The 21,737-nt window shown below is 41.3% G+C and overlaps 1 protein-coding gene across 1 annotated transcript in view; it reads right to left on the reverse strand.

Annotated features, from left to right (window-relative positions):
- PDS5B (PDS5 cohesin associated factor B) overlaps window positions 1-21,737 on the reverse strand; it is a 158,409-nt gene that overhangs the window by 7,025 nt on the left and 129,647 nt on the right. The window contains exons 16-30 of the mRNA XM_061629724.1: window positions 21,175-21,314; window positions 20,976-21,091; window positions 18,783-18,888; window positions 17,429-17,589; window positions 16,367-16,490; window positions 15,728-15,886; window positions 14,293-14,361; window positions 10,636-10,772; window positions 9,264-9,387; window positions 8,887-9,091; window positions 7,013-7,127; window positions 6,665-6,797; window positions 4,871-4,990; window positions 881-943; window positions 4-114 (exon numbers count right to left, since the gene is read on the reverse strand). Coding sequence (XP_061485708.1) covers window positions 4-114; window positions 881-943; window positions 4,871-4,990; window positions 6,665-6,797; window positions 7,013-7,127; window positions 8,887-9,091; window positions 9,264-9,387; window positions 10,636-10,772; window positions 14,293-14,361; window positions 15,728-15,886; window positions 16,367-16,490; window positions 17,429-17,589; window positions 18,783-18,888; window positions 20,976-21,091; window positions 21,175-21,314 — 1,883 coding nt within the window. The remainder of the gene's footprint in view (window positions 1-3; window positions 115-880; window positions 944-4,870; window positions 4,991-6,664; window positions 6,798-7,012; window positions 7,128-8,886; window positions 9,092-9,263; window positions 9,388-10,635; window positions 10,773-14,292; window positions 14,362-15,727; window positions 15,887-16,366; window positions 16,491-17,428; window positions 17,590-18,782; window positions 18,889-20,975; window positions 21,092-21,174; window positions 21,315-21,737) is intronic.

Consider the following 21,737-nt stretch of genomic DNA (forward strand, 5'->3'; position numbering starts at 1 on the left):
TGAATTACTGCTGGCATTGCTTACTGTTTCCATTCGTGAAGATTTGGATTGAGACTGCTTGCCTGCTGATGAAAGAGGCTTATTAACTGCTCCAAGAACATTGGCTGCTTTGGGCTGGGGGAAAAAAATTCTCCATTTTAACCTGTATATTTAGTATTATGAACATCTGAAGTAACAAACCTATCATCAAATATACAGTCTGCAATCCCAGAGCCTTTTTATGTCAACACATACAGTTTGAAAAAAATAGTTTCAAGACAAAAAGTAATGCTAAAGTTGCAGTTTTTGCCCCTAAGATGTTCCAGTATGTGACCCATAGCACCATCCACCAGCATAGAAAGCCTGGCAACAGCCATCCATGTCTTGGTCTCCAGACTTGTTCACTACAATGAATTATTGCAGTGTGCACAGTGGGTTTCTGTTATTTCAAGATAGGTTGCGAACTGGGGCTAATCTAGGGAATACATCTTGCCAGTTTTGAGACTGCTTCAGTGGCTGCCAATCTGTTTCTGGATACAATTCAAATTATACCTGGGTACCTAAAGGTAATATTTTCTCTCATGCACCTGTCTGTGCATTGAGATCTTTGTTGGAGGCCCTTCTCTGAATGCCTCCCCTCTAAAGTTAGGTGAGTTATGTCACCTTATATTTGAAATGTTCTCCCCAAGACAATTTGACTGGTCATATGTCTTTCAGCACTAGGCAAACAACATTTTCTTTTCCCAAGAATTTTTAAAAGCCAGGTCTCCTGATCCTCATATGTGTTTCATCTGAAAACCTTGTTCCTAATTTGCAATTTGTGACAAGGGCCATATTTTATTTTGATTAAATAACATTCACTTATATAGCAAATACTAAGTAAACATATAGAAAAGCCCACCTTTCCTGGAGTGAAAAATGATTTCATTTCTGGAGGCAGATAGTTTTTGGTATTACTGAAATTCTGCAAAGGAAAACAAAACTATCTGAATAGTATCCTTTCAGAATTGAGACTAGTAAAAATCTGTACTTTTAAGCATCAAAACAGACTTTTGATGTGACATGACAATCAGGATAGCACACAAATTTAATAGAACAACAAATTGCCCTGTGGCACTTTAAAGACAAAACTTTGATGTCATATAAGCTATTATGCATTAGATTTCATTACTGCTTAGAGTTTATAAAATTGTCATCTGAAGATGCCAGACTGTTGTTTTGCTACTGCAGAATAAAATAGCTACCCTCTGAAACTTGTTACAAATGAAAAGTTAAGACTTACTATGAAGTGTGCTTCTGATCAGCAAAGAATGGAGGACACAGACAAAGGTTAACTCCTCTGGAAGGCAGGGCCAAAAATTGTTAGTGATCAGCCAAAAGGAAAGGAAATCCTCTGATTTCCAGACTTGTCCATAGCCATAATCACAACATGAATGTGAAAAACCATGGAAGTATAAGAACTTCAAACCTTTTAAAATGTTTACAACTTTCAAGGACAGTATAAAGAAAAGAACAACTCAGGGCACAGTACTGAAAGAGTGTCGTGGGAGTAACTTCCTATATGACTTGGGTATTCACACAAATATGATATGCAGAAGGCCCTCAACCCAGCAATCAGGCTTGAATTGAGGGTGGGGCTGTATGCTCCACTCTCCGTTGATCAGAAGAATAGTTCACGGTAAGTCCAACTTTCTGTTCTTGGTCACTGGAGGACTGGCAGGCAAGTAATGTGACACAGCAGTATACCCCTCAAAAAAAGGATGGGAAAAAACAGAATTACAGCTGTTGTAATGGAAGGCTGTGCCTCCTGAGGCAAACCTTGTCCACCTTGTGTCTGAAAATAGAAGGATGTGCCCAGGTTACTGTCCTGCAAATGTCCTCTAGAACGCAGAGCTGGAATGCAGAGCTGCCATGGTCAGTGCCCCTCTGATGGAGTGGGCAATAATACCAGGAAGCAGAGCTCAGGATTTGGCTAGATATGCCTGGATGCACTAGCAAACCCACTGGCTGATGGTGGATCTTGACAACTTATGGCCTTGGTCTCCTTGATTAAAGGATACAAATATGGACTCTCATTTCCAGATGGGTGCAGTGTGCACCATGTAGGCTCTGATTATCCTTCTGACATCAGGTTTATGCCACCTTCCACCAGTGGCCCAGGTGTGGTTAGGATTTCAACAAGACAATCTCTTGTCCCCTGTGGAAGGCTGAGCTGACCTTTGGTGAGAAACAGGGGTCAGGTGAGAGCACAATCCTGTATGGATGGATAATGCAGTCCCTTTCTAGCTGTCAGGTCCTGAGTTTCCTCTACCCTCCTAGATGACATTACTAGGAACAAGGTTTTGAGTGAGATCTCAGAGTGGAATGGAGTGCAGGAGCTCGAAAGGTGATGTGGTGAGGGCCTGGAGAACCAAGGAAAGATCCCACATGGAGAATATATGTATCATGGGCAAAGCCAATAGGAACACTCCTTGGAGGAACCATTTAACCCAGGGATGGCCAGGTAGGGTACAGGCTTCCCAGTGGGGAAGTACACTCCCTAAAGCTATTGCCTGACTCTTTATGTAGGGGCTAACCTCTATACAGATAGTCCTGTAGAAATTCCAGGACCTTCATGCCACTTACCTTTGAGGGCCAGACTCACTGGCACTTACACCATCTCTCAAAAACCCTCCATGCCATCTCATACCTGGTTGGTGGGTGATCGTGTGGGTGACTTTATCTAAAAATCCTTCCTCCCTCAGAGGGTCCCACTCAGCCTTTAGGTGCAGAGCTGGAACCAGTCCAGAACTGGATGAAGAACCAGGCCTTGAGACAGCAGATCCAGGTGACTCAGAATGTGCCATGCATGATGGGAGCAGAGGCTTATCAGATCCAAGAACCAAGGTCTCCTTGGACAGTGGGGGACTACCACCCCTACTTGGGCTGAGTGCTCTTACCATCTGTAGCATCCATGGGAGAATGAGTGGAGGAAAGGCATGTTAGGAGACTATGCAGCCAGGAAGGCAATACTGAACAGGCAAGTTGATCCCAAGCTGGATAGGTTGGTATCTGTGGTGACCTGAATGCAGAGTGCTTCCCTCAAAGGGCCCCTTGAGAAAGTTGGTACTGGAGAGCCACCAGGGAAGGGACTGAGGTATGTCATTGGTTATCAGTGGCACATAGGTTGACTTGCTGATGATCTGGTCTTGTAGGGTGAGCAGAACCTACTGAAGGGACCTCATATGAAACCACATCCAGGAAACAATTGATCATCACAATCAGATCCCTGGAGACAGGCCAGGCTCATTAGTGGAGACTGTGTAGCAGCCAATGTCTCCCTTGTCTGTTCCAGGAGCTTGGATGCCCATTCCCACAACAGGAAGATACGTTCTTGACTTGTGTCTATCACTACCCTTAGATGATAGATCTCTTGGCCTTTCTAACAATGAACCCACAATCATCACAGCAGGACATGGTGGCAAGAATGTCCCTTGCCACTCTGTACAGGAAAGGAGCCCTGATCAGTAGGTCATCCAAGTACAGATAGATACGTACTCCCTGTGTTCACAGATGAGCCACCAGACTAATCATGATCCCAGAAACATGCTGGGGAGCAGAGGACAGGCCAAATAGTATTACTCTGTATTGGAATTGCTTGTGTCCATAGGCAAACTGGAAGCAGCAGCAATGGAGGCATAGAGATAGGCCTTCTAGAGGTCCACCAACACCATGAAGTTTCCCGGTTGAAAGGCCTCCACAATAGATTTGAAATTCTTCTGCTTGGTAAGACAATTGAGAAATTTCAGGTCTAAAATTACTCCAACATATTTTTCTTGGGCACAGTAAAGATATGAAGACCATCCACATGATTACTGTTCCTGTGGGACCAGTTCTATGCCCCCTATGTGTAGGAGATGTTGGGGGGCCAACAGGATCCTCTAGTGCTTCTCTGGATTCTGGGATAATGGTGATGCTTGGAATCTGCCTCTGGGAGTGGCTATGAATTTGTGGCTATAGTCTATAGAAATAGTCTCCAGGACCCATTTGCCTGCAGTAGACTTCGCTGAACTGCATCATGCTGAGGGTTGCTTATGCTGCAGTTTTCTGAGCTTGTCTTGTCTGTGGAACATTGCCCAAGGGCCCTGGCCTGTTATGGGAATGTGAGAAGCCCCAGGAACCTCCAAAGGGGTGAATGGTGCGATATGTAGCGGTGCACCCTTGGGACGAAAGGGCTGCAAAGATTTCCTTTTGGTTTTACAGTCATCCTTTTTGATGGCGAAGGAAAGGCCTTCTTAGTTTCAACTAGTACCAGATCAACAGATTTTCCAAAGAGCCTAGAGAGGTTGAATCTGGACTGGCGGTCCACTTGCTACGACGAGAGCCATAAATTACCTCATGTTACCACCCCCAAGACCATAACCCTTGCTGGAGTACTGTAAATCATCCATGGAGGAATCAGCTAAAAATTCTGCTGCTCTGACCATTTGTTAAGCCCCTTCCACAGGTGTGTGAATTCAGATGGGACTTCTGGGAGATAGCTCCAAGCCCAATGAACTGTGGCCTGTGTCACGAAGGAACTGACTGTTGCTGCCTTGATAGCCAGGACTGTAGTCTTGTGTAAGCGCCTGAGGGTCCCTGCTCCTACAGAAGCAGGATGCAGGAGCAAGAATTAACCCTGCTCTCTTAGTGAAGGCAGAGTCATGACTGGAAATTGGAGGACAGTTCCCTTCCAAGCCACTAACTTTTTTTTAAAAAAAATGTCACCCTGCCTTCCAGAAGGAGTTAACCCATGCCTGTATGCTCCACTCTTCTGCTGACCAAGAATTTAATGGTTATTTTTTTTAAAAAATGTTACTGTTGAAAGTTTCCTTCAATAAGGAAAGATTCCAATTCACAAGCCAAACTTTACCTTGTCAGGTTGAGTGAAATATCTAGCTGGAAGTACAGGGTCTTTGGGAGATTCCAAACTATATGTTGTGCTCTTTGATATTATGATGTTCATTGCTATATCACACACTGTGTAAAGTTTCTGAAAAGAGAGTGATTTTGTACACTATCAGAAGACATCCTAAATTCTAACACAAATGTCTTGAAAGGGTCAAATTGGACAATCAACTTGGTTTTTAAGAGTCAAATTTCTACAACACTAAAGACAAACGTTCTATATTTCATAGCTCAAAAATGTTTCTATATTTCATAGCTCAGAAATATGTTTTGTGACACTATCAGTCTACACAAGAGAAGACTGATATCTCAGAGTAGGACAGAATTTCACCCCTCTATAATCTGTGCTATGATTCCCTGGAACTACAAAATCCAGATAATCACATTCTCTGAGGGCTAAAACTGTCAAGCTCCAATTTCAGTTCTATGAAAAATGGAATCATCCTTCAGTATAAAAGAAAAGTAACCTAGTGTTATTCTAGGAGAACACTGTTATGCATGCTGTTCCAATGAACATGAGGAACAGTAATTTCACAGAAAATTGGAGCTGCTCCACTTTTTGTGGCATAATCCTCAAGTGGAATATACAATACATTTCACAAATTAAAGAAAGCTAACACAACAGCATCTTAAGAACATCTCATAAAATTTCCAAACACAATTTAAGCAAATCAGCTGGAAGGTTCATGAAAAAAATGAGCCAACCCAGACCCAGCGTTCAGCATCTGAGGCCCTTCTTTGTGTGCCCCCTCCGAGGAAGGCGTGGAGGGTGGTGGCACGACAGCAGGCCTTCTCAGTGGTGGGCCCCCACTTATGAAATGCTGTCCCCAGGGAGGCATGCCTGGCACCAGCATTATCTATTTTTAGGCACCAGGCAAAAATATTTCTCTTCTCCCAGGCATTTGGCTCCTAATTTTGGAGGGCTCTTGATGTTGTAGCCTTTTAATTGGTGGGTTGTTCCACCGCTGTTATATTTATGTGTTCTTTATCTTTTTTATTTTATTTTACTTTTTTATGCTGGTTTTAACTTTTTTATTTATTATAGATTGCTTTCGGCTCACTTTTGTGAGAAAAGCAACTAACAAATTAAACAAACAGATAAACTATGATATATGCTAAAGGGTTGGTACCTTGGGTTTTTGGAGTCAAGGATTATTTTCAGACAGCTTCTATCTTATATAGAAGCACAATTGGTAATAAGAAGCAATTTATTACAAAGAATGTCAGAGCATCTTGGGAGGACTAGTGCTTATTAATGATTCAAGCTAGAATCTGATGAAAAACCTTTCTCAAAGAATCAGAAGCCATCAACCAGGTTGCATGAACCTGAAGACTCACAGATGGAACCATCTTTTTACCTGGGATCCATTGGTGGTGGTTCATAATACTCATTATTATTTGTAAGTTTGCAAAATGTTCATGTTGTTAATACTTTATATTAGTATAATACAGTCTTTGTATATAATTGAGTCTATTTATTGTGCATGAACATCCTATGACATCACAGCAGCTCAGCCAATCTCTACCAGTCATCACAAAAACCCTTAATGCATTGTAATATAGAAAATACTGTTTCCCATTCAAAACTCTACTGCAGACTCTGTGCAAGTGTTGAAAAGTCAGAATAAAGAGGAATTGCTAGCCAACTCTCTCTTTCTCTCTCACACACGCCCCTACCTTCATTTATCCTAATGCTGGGGATGGAGACATATTAGATATATAACTATTTGTAGTGTCCAAATATTTTAATACAACTTACTTCATTCATTTTTGGGTCATCAGGTCCTTGAGCATCTTTTGTCTGTTTAATGTTTTCTACCATTTTCCTGATAAATGCATGACTATTATTTTCATTTTTAGCCATCAATATTTCTAATATGAACCAAAGACACCTAAAAGAAACATTTCTTATTAGGCATACAGCTGTCAGAAAACTTCGTAACTCACAGTGTTTATTATTTTAAACTGATTTTGCAGGTGAACAGACCAGAAAAGAGAGAACTGAAAAAGTAATTTCCTTAGTGAAACTAAGTATTTAATATTTAATAAACTACAAATCAGCATGTTAATACAGACTCATATATTTGATCTTTTCAGAAAGTCTTACTCTTTAATATCTTTCAGTTGTTCAATATCTTGGACTCTGACATAATCAGGATCATGTGCCAGAAGATGGATAGTATATGGAACAACATACTCTGGTAAAAGTGACAAAAGTTTTTCTGAAAATGTAAAATTAAGAAAAATTAAAAAGTAAGATTTAGATGTACCTTCATAATAGCAATCAAAGAATAGCTAATTAATACAAAAGATTCTAATTCCAATATAACATATTTTCAACCTCATGAAAATAGGTCCACACAGACAAGCACATGTGCAAATATTTTTGGAAGTTATAAGAGAAAATGATCAAGAGGACAGATTCAAGAACATCAGTATCTCAAACAGAATATGTATTTCACTTTGCATGTTATGGTTGTAAGCACAGTAGGTAAGAACTTGAGCTATAAATCGGAAGTCTCTGGTTTGGAATCTTGCCTTTGCAATGAACTCATTTAGTGTTGGGGTGGTGAGGAGAGGGGGCCTGGAATAAGTAAGGAAATTAAGAGGGCAGTGCCTCCAAGTATGGGTGGAGCACATGTCCTCATCACCAAGTAAACAGAGCCAGACTGCACACATGTGGGATGAGGAAAAACGGCCTCTTGGTCAGAAGGTGTAACTTCCAGGCAGACCCGACCATCAGTGGCTCTCCGGTAGTGCTTAATTTGTAAGACAAACATAATGGATGTTTTGATCTTCACTGAATATCTGAGAGAAAAACCTTACACAGATCCAAGAAACAGGATGGTAATGTGCCGTTTGTGGGAAGGAGTGCTGAAAAGTGCAAAGAGTTCAAAATGCAGAATGTTAGGAGGACATGGAGCACAGAGGCATGGGCAGAACCTATGCACAGAATATTCTAATACAGTAGGGCCCCGCTTATACGGCGGATTCCGTTCCAGACCCCTGCCTTAAAGCAGAGATCACCGTAAAGCGGAACCCCATTGACTTTCATGGGGCGCGTCATGCAAAAATGCCACAAAAGCGGCTTTAAAAGAGGGGAGGAAAGCCGCTGCATTAGCAGAACGCCGGTAAGCGGAGCGCCGGTAAGCGGGGCCCTACTGTACACAGAATAATCCAGTTTGTTTATAAAATTATTTTAATCCCACATCTTGTCCTTAGTAGAGCCCCCAGAGCAACTCACAATCAAACATTAAAACAGGACTCTACTAAAAAAGTAATACAATCCTCCAAAAACAGAACCAAAAACTAAAATGTAGCAACAATATCAGAAATCAGACTAGAAAAAAGGTGTTCAAAACAAGGCCATTTTGACCAGTCACCTAAATTCTCAGAATAAGTTGCATTGTCTGGTCTCCCAGGCAGTAAATTTCATAATCTAGACTCTACTACTGAGAAACCCATCCCTCATACCTCACAGCACAGTGGGACACATAACAGGTTTACCCCTGATGATTCTAGTAATCTCTCCTGGGTAGATCCATGCAGAAGATGGCAGTTTTCCAAATATCCACTTACCAAATGTTTGAAGAGCAGGGTGGGGAATCTCCAGATGTTGCTGAATTCGCATCCCCCAACCATTGGCCATACTGGCTGAAGGCTGATGGGAGTTAGAGTCCAACAGCTGGAAAGCCAGAGGACTACAAGCCTGGTTTATGATTTTAAAAGATAATAGCTAGCACTATGAAATGGCCCAGAAATAAATAAAAGGCAATGAAATCAATACAATACTGGCCAAAAAACTTGGTTCCTGGAAGCAACCTTGCTCCTGTATTTTACAAAACTTGAAGCTTCCAAAGACTTTAAGTGCAGCCCCACACACGGCATGTTACTGTAATCTAATCTAGAAATGACCAGGGCATATGTAATTGTGGCAATGATACATCTTACATACGTCTGTTTGTTTCCCTTATTACTTACCACTAACTGCTGCATGCTGCTTCAGATATTCCCTTCTCACATTTATGTTTTTCACTAGACATTGTCTTGCATGAGCTCTTCTTTCTTTTACTGGGTCTTTTGCACATAGTGCACATATGGCCATATACTCCAGTGGTAACCGTAGCCTTGATAGGCCTTTATGAAGTTTCTGAGCAAATGCTTGCCTAACCTGGTAACACTCATCCTGAAAAGAAGAAAAGGGGTTTTATACAACAATGACTTGTTCAATATCTACTTACCTTTTCTTAAAGCCGAATAAATATACTTCACTACACATATTACATTATAAAATGTTGACTATGACAAGTTATGCACAATTAGCATGCAGGTAATGCCCACCCCTTCTGTTTCCTTACGTTAATAGCTAATGCGCAAAGCTGGTATTGTTCTAATGTAATGATTTCATGGTAACAAGGCTCCTGTGCCAGCTTCACAATAGCACTAGCAGCAGCTAGCCTCAGGCGTGACATATCAGGTTTGCTGAAAAATAAGCAAAAGAATATGAGCTAATTAGTATAAAATCATTAGATTATTATGCAAGGCTCTTTGTGCTTGGCTCACACTTGTTTTCTCACAATACCAATTATATGTACTTAAAAAGACAGGAAGGCACACCCATCAAGATCACATGATACTGCTGGGAACAAAAAGTCCTGCTGTGCAGGACTTTTCATAACATTATCATGAGTTTTCCCACAAAACTGTGCCCAAAGTGGCTCACAACATATCAATGAGCAAAAAGTATAACAATTCAAGAACATATTAGAACAATTAGAAATAATCATATCAATAAATAAATAGTCAATCCATACAACATTGTATAAGATAATACAAATAAGCTAACCTACTTTAACAGCTTAAATGAAACAGAAGATGAAATAAAAGCAACACAAAAGTAGAAAGTAGCATACAAGACATCACTGTGTTCCAGATGATGCACCTGTATCCAATAGTTTGGATCTTCAAACAACCCAAAGCCTGTGCATACAGCCATTTTGCTCCTCCCCTTTGCCATGAATAACTATTAAATTAGGAAGTCTCCAATTAACCATAGTTTCCCATTTTTATTTGAACAGGAAAATATGGTTACCAAGGTTTGGAACAAACCTGGCTATTTATAGTTAGTTTAAAAGCATGGATAGTTCCAAAGCTCAGATGAAACTGAAAACTATGGTTAATTTGAGACTTCCTGGTTTAACTGTGATTTGCAGAGGAGGAGCAAATGGGATGCATGCCAGGAAAAAGGCTAGTGAATATCCTAACTTAACAAGCTGAAATACATAATGGCCCCATTTGGACTACTGTAACTTTAAAAATTGGTACCTAAACCTGTTTGCTTTTCTCTTACCTCCCCTTCCACTTTTCTTTGGTATGCTTTGAATTAGATTGTGAGCCTGTGGGCAGTGGCTGTCTTATCGTTTAATCTCTCTACAGTAATTAGGAAATATTAGGCACTTTAGAAGTGATAAAACAACAACCACAATGTATTAAGAAATAAGAGGAGGCTTCCAGGGCTTGGAAGCCACAGCCGTATGTGCAAGTAAACAGAGGGGTCAGCTGGAGAATGTCAATTAGTTGTGTAAAGAGGAATCTAGCCCCCTCTACCACTCTCCTTGGTACGTGCAGCAGCAGACAGCAGCATTTTGTTTTGTATACATATCACTGGTTCACAACTATGTCAACTGAAATAAATTGTTCAGTCTTGCTTTTAATCTATTATTTATATACCTAATTTTTCCCTGTTCTGTCAGGTCTCCATCACTGTGTAATATTGTTGTTAACAACCTCAGCGTAGAGGTTCCTGATTTACTGTGGTTATTCTTCATTCCTAACAACCATCGAACCATCATCTTTATAGCCTGCATCTGAAATAAATGTTAAATAATAGAGGCAAATATCAAACATAGTAGATCAAGCCAACGTCTCCGGTAAACTAATTACATAGCAGAACAGCTTTCTCAAAAACCTATTAAAATACATATATAAAAAAAACCCCTTTATCATACAAAGCATAATTCTCTGGTGAATGTGAAAACTCCAAAGTATATATGTTTCCCCAGAAGCAACCTGGATGCTGACTCACACCAAGTTGTGGCTCTTCTCTTTTTGAGTAAATTGTTCTTCCCTCCCACCTGGCTGTTCTACTGACTATTGGAGGCAGCAGACTATAAGGCAAGAATGGGAAACTGTGGCCCTCCAGATGTTGTTAGACTTTAAGTTCTAATCAGATCCAGATAGGATGGCCAATGGTCAGGAATGACGGGAGCTGTAGTCCAGCAAAAAAGAAGAGGGAAACATACAATGAGCTACAAGTACAGATATGATAGAATAAATAATCTTAACATGGGGACAAAATGATGCTGAGGGACTTCAGTCAAGTCCCATGATCATTGACCTTTGGGTGTCTCAGTGATACACCAGCAGTGGGGAACCTCTAGGGCCTAATTAACCCCAACAGGGCTCTAATCCTCCCTGAAGTCATCTTCTCTAAACCACACTCACCTGTCCCACACCTGATGTCAGGTGTGGGGCAGCTAAAGATGCAGCTGCAAAGAAACAAACCGCTGCTTGGCAATGGCTATAAATCCTGTTTTTGTCAAAGATCTTCTGTTGCAGACTGGTTGAATTCAAGGAAGCAGGAAAGGATCTGCAGCACACTTAGGACTACACTTCCAAATCTCTCCTTTGAAATTGGGTCAGCTGACATCATGGTAATGTCAGATGACTGACAGCTGAGTGGTCCTGCCCACTTGTCATAGTGGCTTGTGGGGGTGGGAGAGGAGGCCAGATCCTGTTCCCCATCTTTCATCTGTATGAAGCTGCTGGGAGTTTGAGCTGAAGTGTCATCAGTATGCAGATGACACACAGCATTACTTCACATTTCCACTCACTAGCCCTAAGGAACAAGTGTTTTGGGATGGATGACTTCAATTAAAGTTGAACTTTAACTTGGATAAAGACAGAGGTACTATGGATGGGTGGGTATGGCTGAACTGGATTAAGATGGGCAACCAAGGGTTAGATGGAGTTTCACTCCACCTAAAAGGACCAGATTCTCAGCTTTTTGGTTCTCTCGGACTTGGCAATATCTGTGGAGGTGCAGATGGTGTAAGTTGCCATGAGTGTCTTTTATCAGCTTTGGGTAATTTGGTTAACTAGCTAATGGCTAAGAGGTGTGCAGTTTGGGGGTCCATCTAAATCCATCTTTGTGCCAACTAGGTGCTTTCTGGGACAGGGTTAGTTTAGTCACTGTGATTCAACTGTGTAACCCTGCAACTGGACTATTGTAATGCACTGTATGTGGGGCTCTTGTTGGGATTAGTTTGGAAGCTGCAGCAGGTGTAGAATGCTGAGGCCAGGTTGTTAAGTGGGATGCACCCATATTACACTTGGACCAAAGTAACTGTACTGGAATTGCAGGTATGGCGTCAGGAAGGCTAAAGCTGAGAATGAGCTGAGGCCAGCAAGGGATGCTAAAAGCAAAAAAGCTTTCTTCGGGTATGTCCATAGTAAAAGACAGAGAAAAGAAATGGTGGCACAGCTACTCAATGAGGATGGCAAAATGATAACAGAAGACAAAGAAAAGGCAGAAGTCCTCAATTCCTACTTTGGCTCAGTCTTCTCCCAAAAAAGGGTCTATGACCCTCCTGGGAAACATGAAGTAGAAGGGGCAGGATTGGGGCTTGAGATTGATAGACAAATGGTCAAGGAATACCTAACCACTTTGAACGAGTTCAAATCGGCAGGACCTGATAAACTGCATTCTAGAGTATTGAAGGAACTGGCTGAAGAACTCTCAGAACCGCTGTCTATTATCTTTGCAAAATCATGGAGGACTGGTGAAGTGCCAGATGACTGGAGGAACCGGGGAACTACAGACTAGTCAGCCTAACATCAATCCCTGGAAAAACTCTGCGGCAGACTATAAAGCAGTCAATCTGTAAGCACCTTGAAAGCAATGCAGTGATTACTAGAAGCCAACATGGATTTTTGAAGCACAAATCCTGCCAAACTAATCTTATCTCGTTTTTTAACTGGGTAACCTCCCTTGTAGACTGTGGGAATGCTGTGGACATAATATATCTCGACTTCAGCAAAGCTTTCAACAAAGTGTCCCATGATATTCTGATTAGCAAACTCGCTAAATGTGGGCTGGATGGAACAACTATCAGGTGGATCCACAGTTGGCTCCAGAATCGTACTCAAAAAGTGCTGATCAATGGTTTCTTCTCAAACTGGGTGGAAGTAACGAGTGGGGTAGGTACCACAGGGCTCGGTCCTGGGCCCAGTGCTCTTCTCAACATTTTTATTAACGACTTGGATGAGGAGGTAGAGCATGCATATAAAATTTGCAGATGATACAAAATTGGGAGGCATAGCTAATACCGTGGAAGACAGAAACAAAATTCAAAGGGACCTTGTAGGCTAGAGCATTGGGCTGAAGACAGCAGAATGAAATTCAACAGGGATAAATGCAAAGTTTTACACTTAGGAAAAAAAAACCAAATGCACAGTTATAAGATGGGGGATATTTGGCTCAGCAATACAACATTTGAGAAGGATCTTGGAATTGTCGTTGATCATAAACTGAATATAAGCCAACGGTGTGATGTGGCTGCAAAAAAGGCAAATGCTATATTAGGCTGCATTAACAGAAGTATAATTTCCAAATTGCGTGAAGTATTAGTTCCCCTCTATTCAGCACTGGTTAGGCCTCATCTTGAGTACTGCATCCAGTTCTGGTCTCTGCTGTTCAAGAAGGATGCAGACAAACTGGAACAGGTTCAGAGGAGGGCAACAAGGATGATCAGGGGACTGAAAACAAAGCTCTATGAGGAGAGACTGAAAGAACTGGCCATATTTAGCCTGGAGAAGAGAAGACTGAGGGGAGATATGATAGCACTCTTCAAGTACATGAAAGGTTGTCACACAGAGGAGGGCCGCGATCTCTTCTCGATCATCTTGGAGTGCAGGACACGGAATAACAGGCTCAAGTTGTAGGAAGCCAGATTTTGACTGAACATCAGGAAAAACTTCCTAACTGTTAGAGCGATACAACAGTGGAACCAATTACCTAGAGAGGTAGTGCCCTCTCTGACACTGGAGGCATTCAAGAGGCAGCTGGACAGCCATCTGTTGAGAATGCTTTGATTTGGATTCCTGCATTGAGCAGGGGGGTTGGACTTGATGGCCTTATAGGCCCATTCCAACTCTACTATTCTATGATACCATGCAATATGAGTCTGGCAAAAAGTTACTTTAAGAAGACTGGCAGATCAGACAGAGCAACAACCAAATCAGTTGAATGTAAAAGTAGCATCTTAGATTAAGAAAAATGTGTAATAAAAAGATAATTATGTAAATAAAAGTTTTTAAGTGACTTGCCTTCACAAGTGTCTCAGGAGAAACCTCTTCATCTGGCACCCAGAGCTTAGTTGTCTTTTTCCCTGGCACCTGAATCAAGTTACATATTTTATTATTTCTTTGTTATGCAATGTTTAAAAATGTTCATTGTTATTTCTCTTGTTCATCTACAGATACACTAAGCCAAATCTTAGGCGATGTAAGCTCCTCTCCAGCAGCCAGCAAGTTTGTGCAGTTTCGGCAAGCCAAACTATGTGCGAACCAGGCCATTGTCTCACCTCTGTAACATTTGAATGTTCACCTCTGTCCCCTTGGTAAAAGTCAAATGCAACAGATTGTGGTTTGTTGGCCACAAGCTAACCGTAGTTAGTTCTACAGATGTTTAAACCAACTACAGGTAAGCAAAACAAACCATGGTTTAGCATTATGTCAAACGTAGCATGTGCTACACTGTATAAAAGTTGAAACCCAGAATGGGATTATAATTCAGAGGTATGCATACCGTAAATGTACACACACTGTAATACTCAGAGAATCTATGTCTGCATGTGGCAGCAGAGAATCTGGTCGTGTGTGTTTTAATACAAAGGAGAAGGGAAGGGAGGGGGAAGAGAGATCCAATGTAAGCTTTTTAGATTAGATTATTGCAAGGCACTCTACGTGGGGCTGCCTTTTAAGACGGTTCGGAAACTGCAGTTTGTGTAAAATGCAGCGGCCCGATTGGTAACAGGGACCAGACGGTCCGAACATATAAAACCGATTCTGGCCCGCTTGCATTGGCTGCCTGTATGTTTCCGAGCTCGATTCAAGGTGCTGGTTTTAACCTATAAAGCCTTACATGGCTTGGGACCACAATACCTGATGGAACGCCTCTGCCGATACGAACCCACCCGTACACTACGCTCAACATCTAAGGCCCTCCTCCAGGTGCCTACTCGGAGGGAAGCTGGGAGGCTGGCAACAAGGGAGAGGGCCTTCTCAGTGGTGACCCCCAAATTATGGAATGATTTTCCTGATGAGGTGTGCCTGGCGCCATCACTGTTATCTTTTTGGGGCCAGGTCAAGACTTTCCTCTTCTCCCAGGCATTTTAGCATGTGTTTTTAAACTGTGTTTTAAATTGTTTTTAAAAGATGTGTTTTAAATTTGTATATTTGTTTTTAATGTTTTTAGTTACTGTAAACCACCCAGAGAGCTTTGGCTATGGGGCGGTATACAAACACAATAAATAAATAAATAAATAAATAAATTTAAAGGATTTACGTTTACACTGCTGTTTTGAATTACTTGATATAAGTAGTTTTGTTACTTAACTCGGGGAGGCTTATTTTGCAAACTATGCTTTTCACTGTTATATGAAGAAAAAATAGATGTAAACATTTTAACTAATACTTTATTTTTAGTTTCTCTGAATTTCATATAGTAAAAAATAAAGTTAAAAATTTAAAAAGCTCTTACCCTGTCACTCATTAACAAGTCTTTAACAATAAAAGTGGCCACCAAAGACTTCAATGGGGCAGCAAACTGATCAGGTGCCAACAAGGCTATGTGGCCAATAGAAATCAGCGGTGTAATCAGATGTTCAAGGTTGCTTGGATCAAGACTCTTATGGAGTGGCTAAAACATAAATACAGGTATCAAATATTAATGAAAGTAAATGTTATTAATATGAAATTAATTAGCAGTCCAATGAACTAAATTAAAAATAATTCCTATTGTCCAAAACACAGAAACATAGGAAGCTGCCTTTTACTAAGTCTGACTTTTGATCCATCTAGCTTAATACTGTCTAAAATGATAGGCTGCAGCTCTCCAGGGTTTCAGGCAGGGAACTCTCTCAGCCCTACCTGGAGATGCCAAGGATTGAACCTCGAACCTTTAGCATGCAAACTAGATGTTCTATCAAGGAGCTATGGCCCTTTCCCTAACATATGGAACCACAAATGGAAACTGTTACTGCAGCTTAAATGTTCTTCAGGAAGCATATTTTAACACCTCTCATAACTGCAATATTTTCTGGTACCTTTCACTGAGCATTTAGTTATGGCAGTGTCCTAGAAAAATACAAATGCGCTATAAAACATTTTAAAACATTACCTCAAAAATCTGTGCAAATTGTGTTTCTTTGCTGGAAAATATTGCATGGATGCAGTGAATAGCGTACTTGGCCTGACGAGGTGGTCCCTTTTTAGCTTTATGATGCAAAACAGGAAGCAAAGCTCTAAAAGTAAAAAGTTTTTTTTAAAAAAAGTAAACCTATCACACTTCTATGTTTGCTTTAAATAGATACAAATGTAGAAGTTCAAATGTTTCAGTCTTCACAAAGAGAATGAAAGCTACATATAAGTATATAATTTTCATCCACAGGAATCAGAAAATGCAATTCTTCCCTGAATGCAGATGGCAGCCCACCAAGCCAAAAAAACCATAGGATTTGTAAATTTGTAGTTACAATTTTGAAGATGCAAACATGTATTTCCAGTCTCTCGGGATACTTCCACGTGTACTTAAATACTTATTTTATTTGTATTAAGGTTATTATCTGCCTTTCTAAAAGGTTTTTACTCTAGACAGTTTATATGTGAGGAAAATTTACCTCACTACAAGAAATCCAACAATGCAGGCCTCAAGAGTGTCTCTATCTGTGCCTGGGCAGCTGTACTTAATAGGGATTCTTTGTTTGTTTTGACGGCCTGGTCTGCAGGTCAAATTAAACAATAGTTAAACTATGGTTTAACATGAATGAGCAGCATACTGGTGCACACAGCTCAAGAAATCCATGCTTCACTACTTTCCTGCTGCCATGTCAGGCAGGAAACAAGCTAATTTATTTGTTGTTAAATGTAAACCCGAGCATAAACCCAAGCTTTTAGCTTGTTTCTCTCCATGATCAGAAGCAAAGGTTTGTTCCTTGCTTATGGCTTGTGGTTTGTTTGGAGAGAAACAAATCACAATCCTAGGTTCACATATAACAGAAGCCACATTCTGGCTTGTTCCTTTGTGGCATGGCAGCAGCACCCCATTGTTTAGTAAAAGCAACAGGTCCAATTCCACACCATCAAAATCAGTGTTTCATTATTTTCAGCAAGGAGGTTGTTCTGTCCAATAATTCTAAACTACTTTAATATGGAGTACTTAACAGTACTGTATTTAACTCACGATCTGATGTGTGGGAAATCCTCTTCAATTTTGCTTCCTGTGTTCTTGAAAATTTGCAATGCAGCTTCAGCCACCTTTTCATCATCCATTTTCAGACAAGCCAGGAGGGATTCAAAAGTTTCAGCGGAATGGAATGAGATAGGGTGTGTAAATGAAAGCACCTGCAAGAGTAAGGGATATGGTTCTTCTGAAGTTTATTCTCCCAAAACCTAATACAAACCGAACCATTACATTGCTATATTTACTCAGTGATCTTTATGTGCCCCAGGATTAACAGAGTGCGAAGAGAAACCCACAGCAAAGAACACATTGACTGAATGCCAAGTTGTAGCCAGTGGCAGCACTTCAAATCATATAACAGGAGCTTTTAACTGTGATCTCAAGAAGGTGATCTGCAAATTGATCAAAACAGATCTTCAAGGGATCTTCTACCACATCATTCCACTTGCCAGATCACTTGGAAAAACTGGTCACATCTGAGAAAACCCAATGGTTGAGGTGAAGCAAGATTTCTTCACTGCCACAGAGTAGGCTCTAACATGAATTCTTACTTGTATTTGGGTCAAGTCATGTGTGATTTAGCATCCTTCTTGTTTTATCACCTCCAACGCCCCAGAAAACAAAGGAGACAATTTGGCTTTATGAGAGGTCAACTAGGACTTGTAGCGTCAACAGCCCAAGTCATCCCCATATTCCAGAAATCAACTAGGGCACTGACATGACTGCTAACCATCTCAACAGGGTCCACAGGCAGGGCCGGCTCCAGGAATGCCGGGGCCCTTGGGCATCAGCTTGCACTGGGCCCTGGCATGTGTGCGTGTTCATGTGCACAGCCCACCCCCACCTACCTGTCTGCTGTCTTTTACTATTGCCATTAAACAAGATAGCGGCCGTGGTTTCCCTAAGGGGATGAAGCCTCTGCCGCCATCTTTGTTGATGGCATGCATGCGTGTTACACGCGCGCATCTCTGCCATCAACTAAGATGGCGGCAGGGGCTTCACTACCTTAGGGAAACCGTGGTTGCCATCTTTGTTAAGGGCAATGGTAAAAGACAGCAGACAGGTAAGTGGGGAGACGTGGGAGGGCCACAGATCACGGAAGGGGAGCGTAGGAGCGGCTGAGGGGGCCCCTGTAGCTCCAGGGGTCATCGGGCCAGTGCCCAACCTGGCTGCCCTTTAGAACCAGCCCTGTCCATAGGATAAGGCGTTTTGCAGGCTTGCATTTATTTATCCCAAAACAAAGATCAAATCTCTGAAATGCATGGACTATCTAAAGGTAGTTTGAAATTTCTTAATATTTACATCACCAAAACTTGTCACAACAAGCTTCTTACTAACTACAAGAGATCTTTACCTTAAGCAATTCAAGACCTGCCCTGATTGCTTGATCAGTAGGCACACCTTCATCTTCATCATCCGCTGTTCCATCTATAGATTTGTTCACTTGTTTAATAAGAGCACTAACAAAAGGGAAAATTCAAAGTTAATCATAGATAATTTTATACACCATGAGTTGTAACTATTATTATTTACACTGCTAGTACCAACATATACTTGCGCGAGGAGGCGGGAAATAAACAAGCTAGACACGTATATGGGGTAGGCTTGGGCCACTTTATTAACTACAACTTAAGAACATATGAACTCAAGATCTTATAAACCTCTAACTTCTTTTTTTTTTCAATTAATTTTTATTCCAATTTTCAAAACCAAAACAATACAAAAAGAAAACAACACAAATCAATAACTAGTACAATACAAAAAGAAATATATATATATATATATATATATATATATATATATAAAAGAAAGAATATTGACTTCCGATTTGTCATAGGAAATCCTATGTGCAGGAAATCCATTAATCCTGTCATGCCTAGGAGAGCCTACCCCGCAGGGAGTCAAGCTGGCCATGCTTCCAGCTCTTTCCCCCTGCCACACCCTCCAGGTGTGGAGGGAGGTCTTCCTGATTCACGCCCCCCCTGAAGCCCCATAACTCCAGGTGAGTGACACAGGTTAACCTCAACAGTGTCCATACCCTGCCCCACAAGGTCCCACAGCCCTGTGCGCAAGTCTCTGGAATAACTGTTCACCTGAAAAGTGCCTCAGGGTACTCACTGCTTGTACTCCCGTCTTCCCTTTCCTGCACACACCTGCCAAGTGGCCAAATTAAACCAATTAACCTATTTATCCAACACCCCCCTCTAACTGCACATACCCATATGTTGCAGTATGGAGTAGGTGAAAAATCTCCCCCTGCCAGCCAATCACAGGAGGAGTCAAAAATCACTATCCGGCCCCGTCTATGGCAACCAGCTAATCTCATACCACTTACTGGGAGGGCAGGATGGGTGTTGCAATCCCTGGAGAAAAAAGAGGGGGAGGTCAGCAGGAGCATGACCTTAAATAGCCTCCCCTGCGCCTCCTCTGCACTGGTGCTTTTGGTGCCAAAGAAGCCAGAAGTGGCTTCATGCCCTTCTTCCAGCCCTTGCGCAAAAGCGCTCCGGCCCGGACCCCTTTTGGTGTCAGACAGAGAGGAGTGGAATTCTTTAACTAGGAAGCAAAAAAGTATGAACTATTAAGATATACATTTCCCTTCCTTAACAAGTAACTGTTAAAAAGCTGTGACTAAATCTGAACTGACAGTACTGATTATGATGTATTAAGCTACTATGAATAATATTTTCTATTACCTTTATCATTTTCACAGCTAAGCAAACCAAACCAGGACACTGAATTATTCATAATGTAAAGTGATCTTTTAAATTATTTCAGGTGATGTCTAATGTTATCATCAGCAACCATTGTTGCAAATGAACACAGGACATGAATGTCTACGACTTCAGCTGTTGTTGCAGTTGTAACAACCAGTAATAACTAGGGATAAACTCAATGCTATTTGTAAATGACAAATTTGGGAGAACCATTTTTTTAAATTTCTGGGGTGAAGAGGCTGTATTCATTGTGTACATACTTTTTTTCATTGTGTACATACTTCTTAATTCATTGGGAACATACTTTTAAAAATAATTCTCTTAGTTGGAGTTGTGAGATTTCATTAACAGTAAGAGAGGAGTTTTCTGGTTGGCTGCCATTTCTCTTCTCTCCTCCCAGTATGTCCCTGGAATGATGCTACACACACAATATATAGGATAATTCTAATGGCATACAGGGGAAATTTATGGCCAGAAGAACTCTTCTTGCTGCTACCGCTAACAGCACTGCCTACAAAAATCCTTCTTACCCTAGACAAGACAATAAAGTTTTAAAACTACTGCCACCATAAGCAGCCCGCCACCGCAAAACACTGCTAATATGTTTGGCCCCTATCCTTGAAATTGCCCCCTACTCAGAGGCCTGACTTCATTTTCTTCTTATGAAATTTTTTAGCAATTTTCATCTCAACTTTACAGTTATTGCTATTTATAATACAAGCATCAGGAAAAGAAGTAAGTAAATCTTCTCACCAATATTAAACCCTTCAGTACAATATCTACTGCCACAGTTTTATTGAAGTTTAACCACCAAATCAAGTGGAAAGATGTACCTGATAGATTCTGTATCAATGTGCACGGGGGCTATTCTCTCCAGAAGGAACTTTATCATTTCCAGAAATGGGTTTGTAGGTTGCTTGGGATTGCCTAACTTCTTTGTAATTTCTCGCTGAAATATTAATTATAAACTGACAATTATTAACAGGCAAATTCAATAACCAAAACTAGGTATATTTTAATATGTATTCTTACCACACATCCTTCAGCCTGTTTGCATGAACATGTTGGGCTAACAAGCATTTCCAGTTGGTGTTTTATTTTGTCATCATCTTCCAGAACTTGAGTGAATTTCTTCATGAAATCCTGAGCTTTGCCAGGATCTGGCAAGTTTCCTTTAAGGAAGTAAAATAAGGTTAGGTTCAGTGAAACTTTCCCCCCTTTTTAAAGGGCTGTAAGAGTTCAATCCTCACAAAAATACATTTACCGTCAGGACTGGCACCAGGCCTGACTGGGTCCTTGGGCACCAGCCTGCCCAGGCCCACAGAGTCATAGTCCCCAACACCCCCTCCCAATACAGGTAGCACAAGACTTTAACATGCCTGTCTGCCCCACCTACCTCCTGCACCAGCATGTCAGTGCATATGCCCTGCACACTGCATTCACATGCCTGCCAACACCCAAGATGGTAGCAGGGGCTTCAACCCTCAGGGATGCCCCGCCACTATCTTGGGTGATGCCAGGCACACGCACATAGCACACAGGCCAAGCATGCAGGCATGGGAGGTAGATGGGGTGGGCTTATTTAAGCTTGCACT

Source organism: Rhineura floridana, chromosome 5 (assembly GCF_030035675.1).
Source record: "Rhineura floridana isolate rRhiFlo1 chromosome 5, rRhiFlo1.hap2, whole genome shotgun sequence".
Taxonomy (NCBI): Eukaryota; Metazoa; Chordata; class Lepidosauria; order Squamata; family Rhineuridae; genus Rhineura; species Rhineura floridana.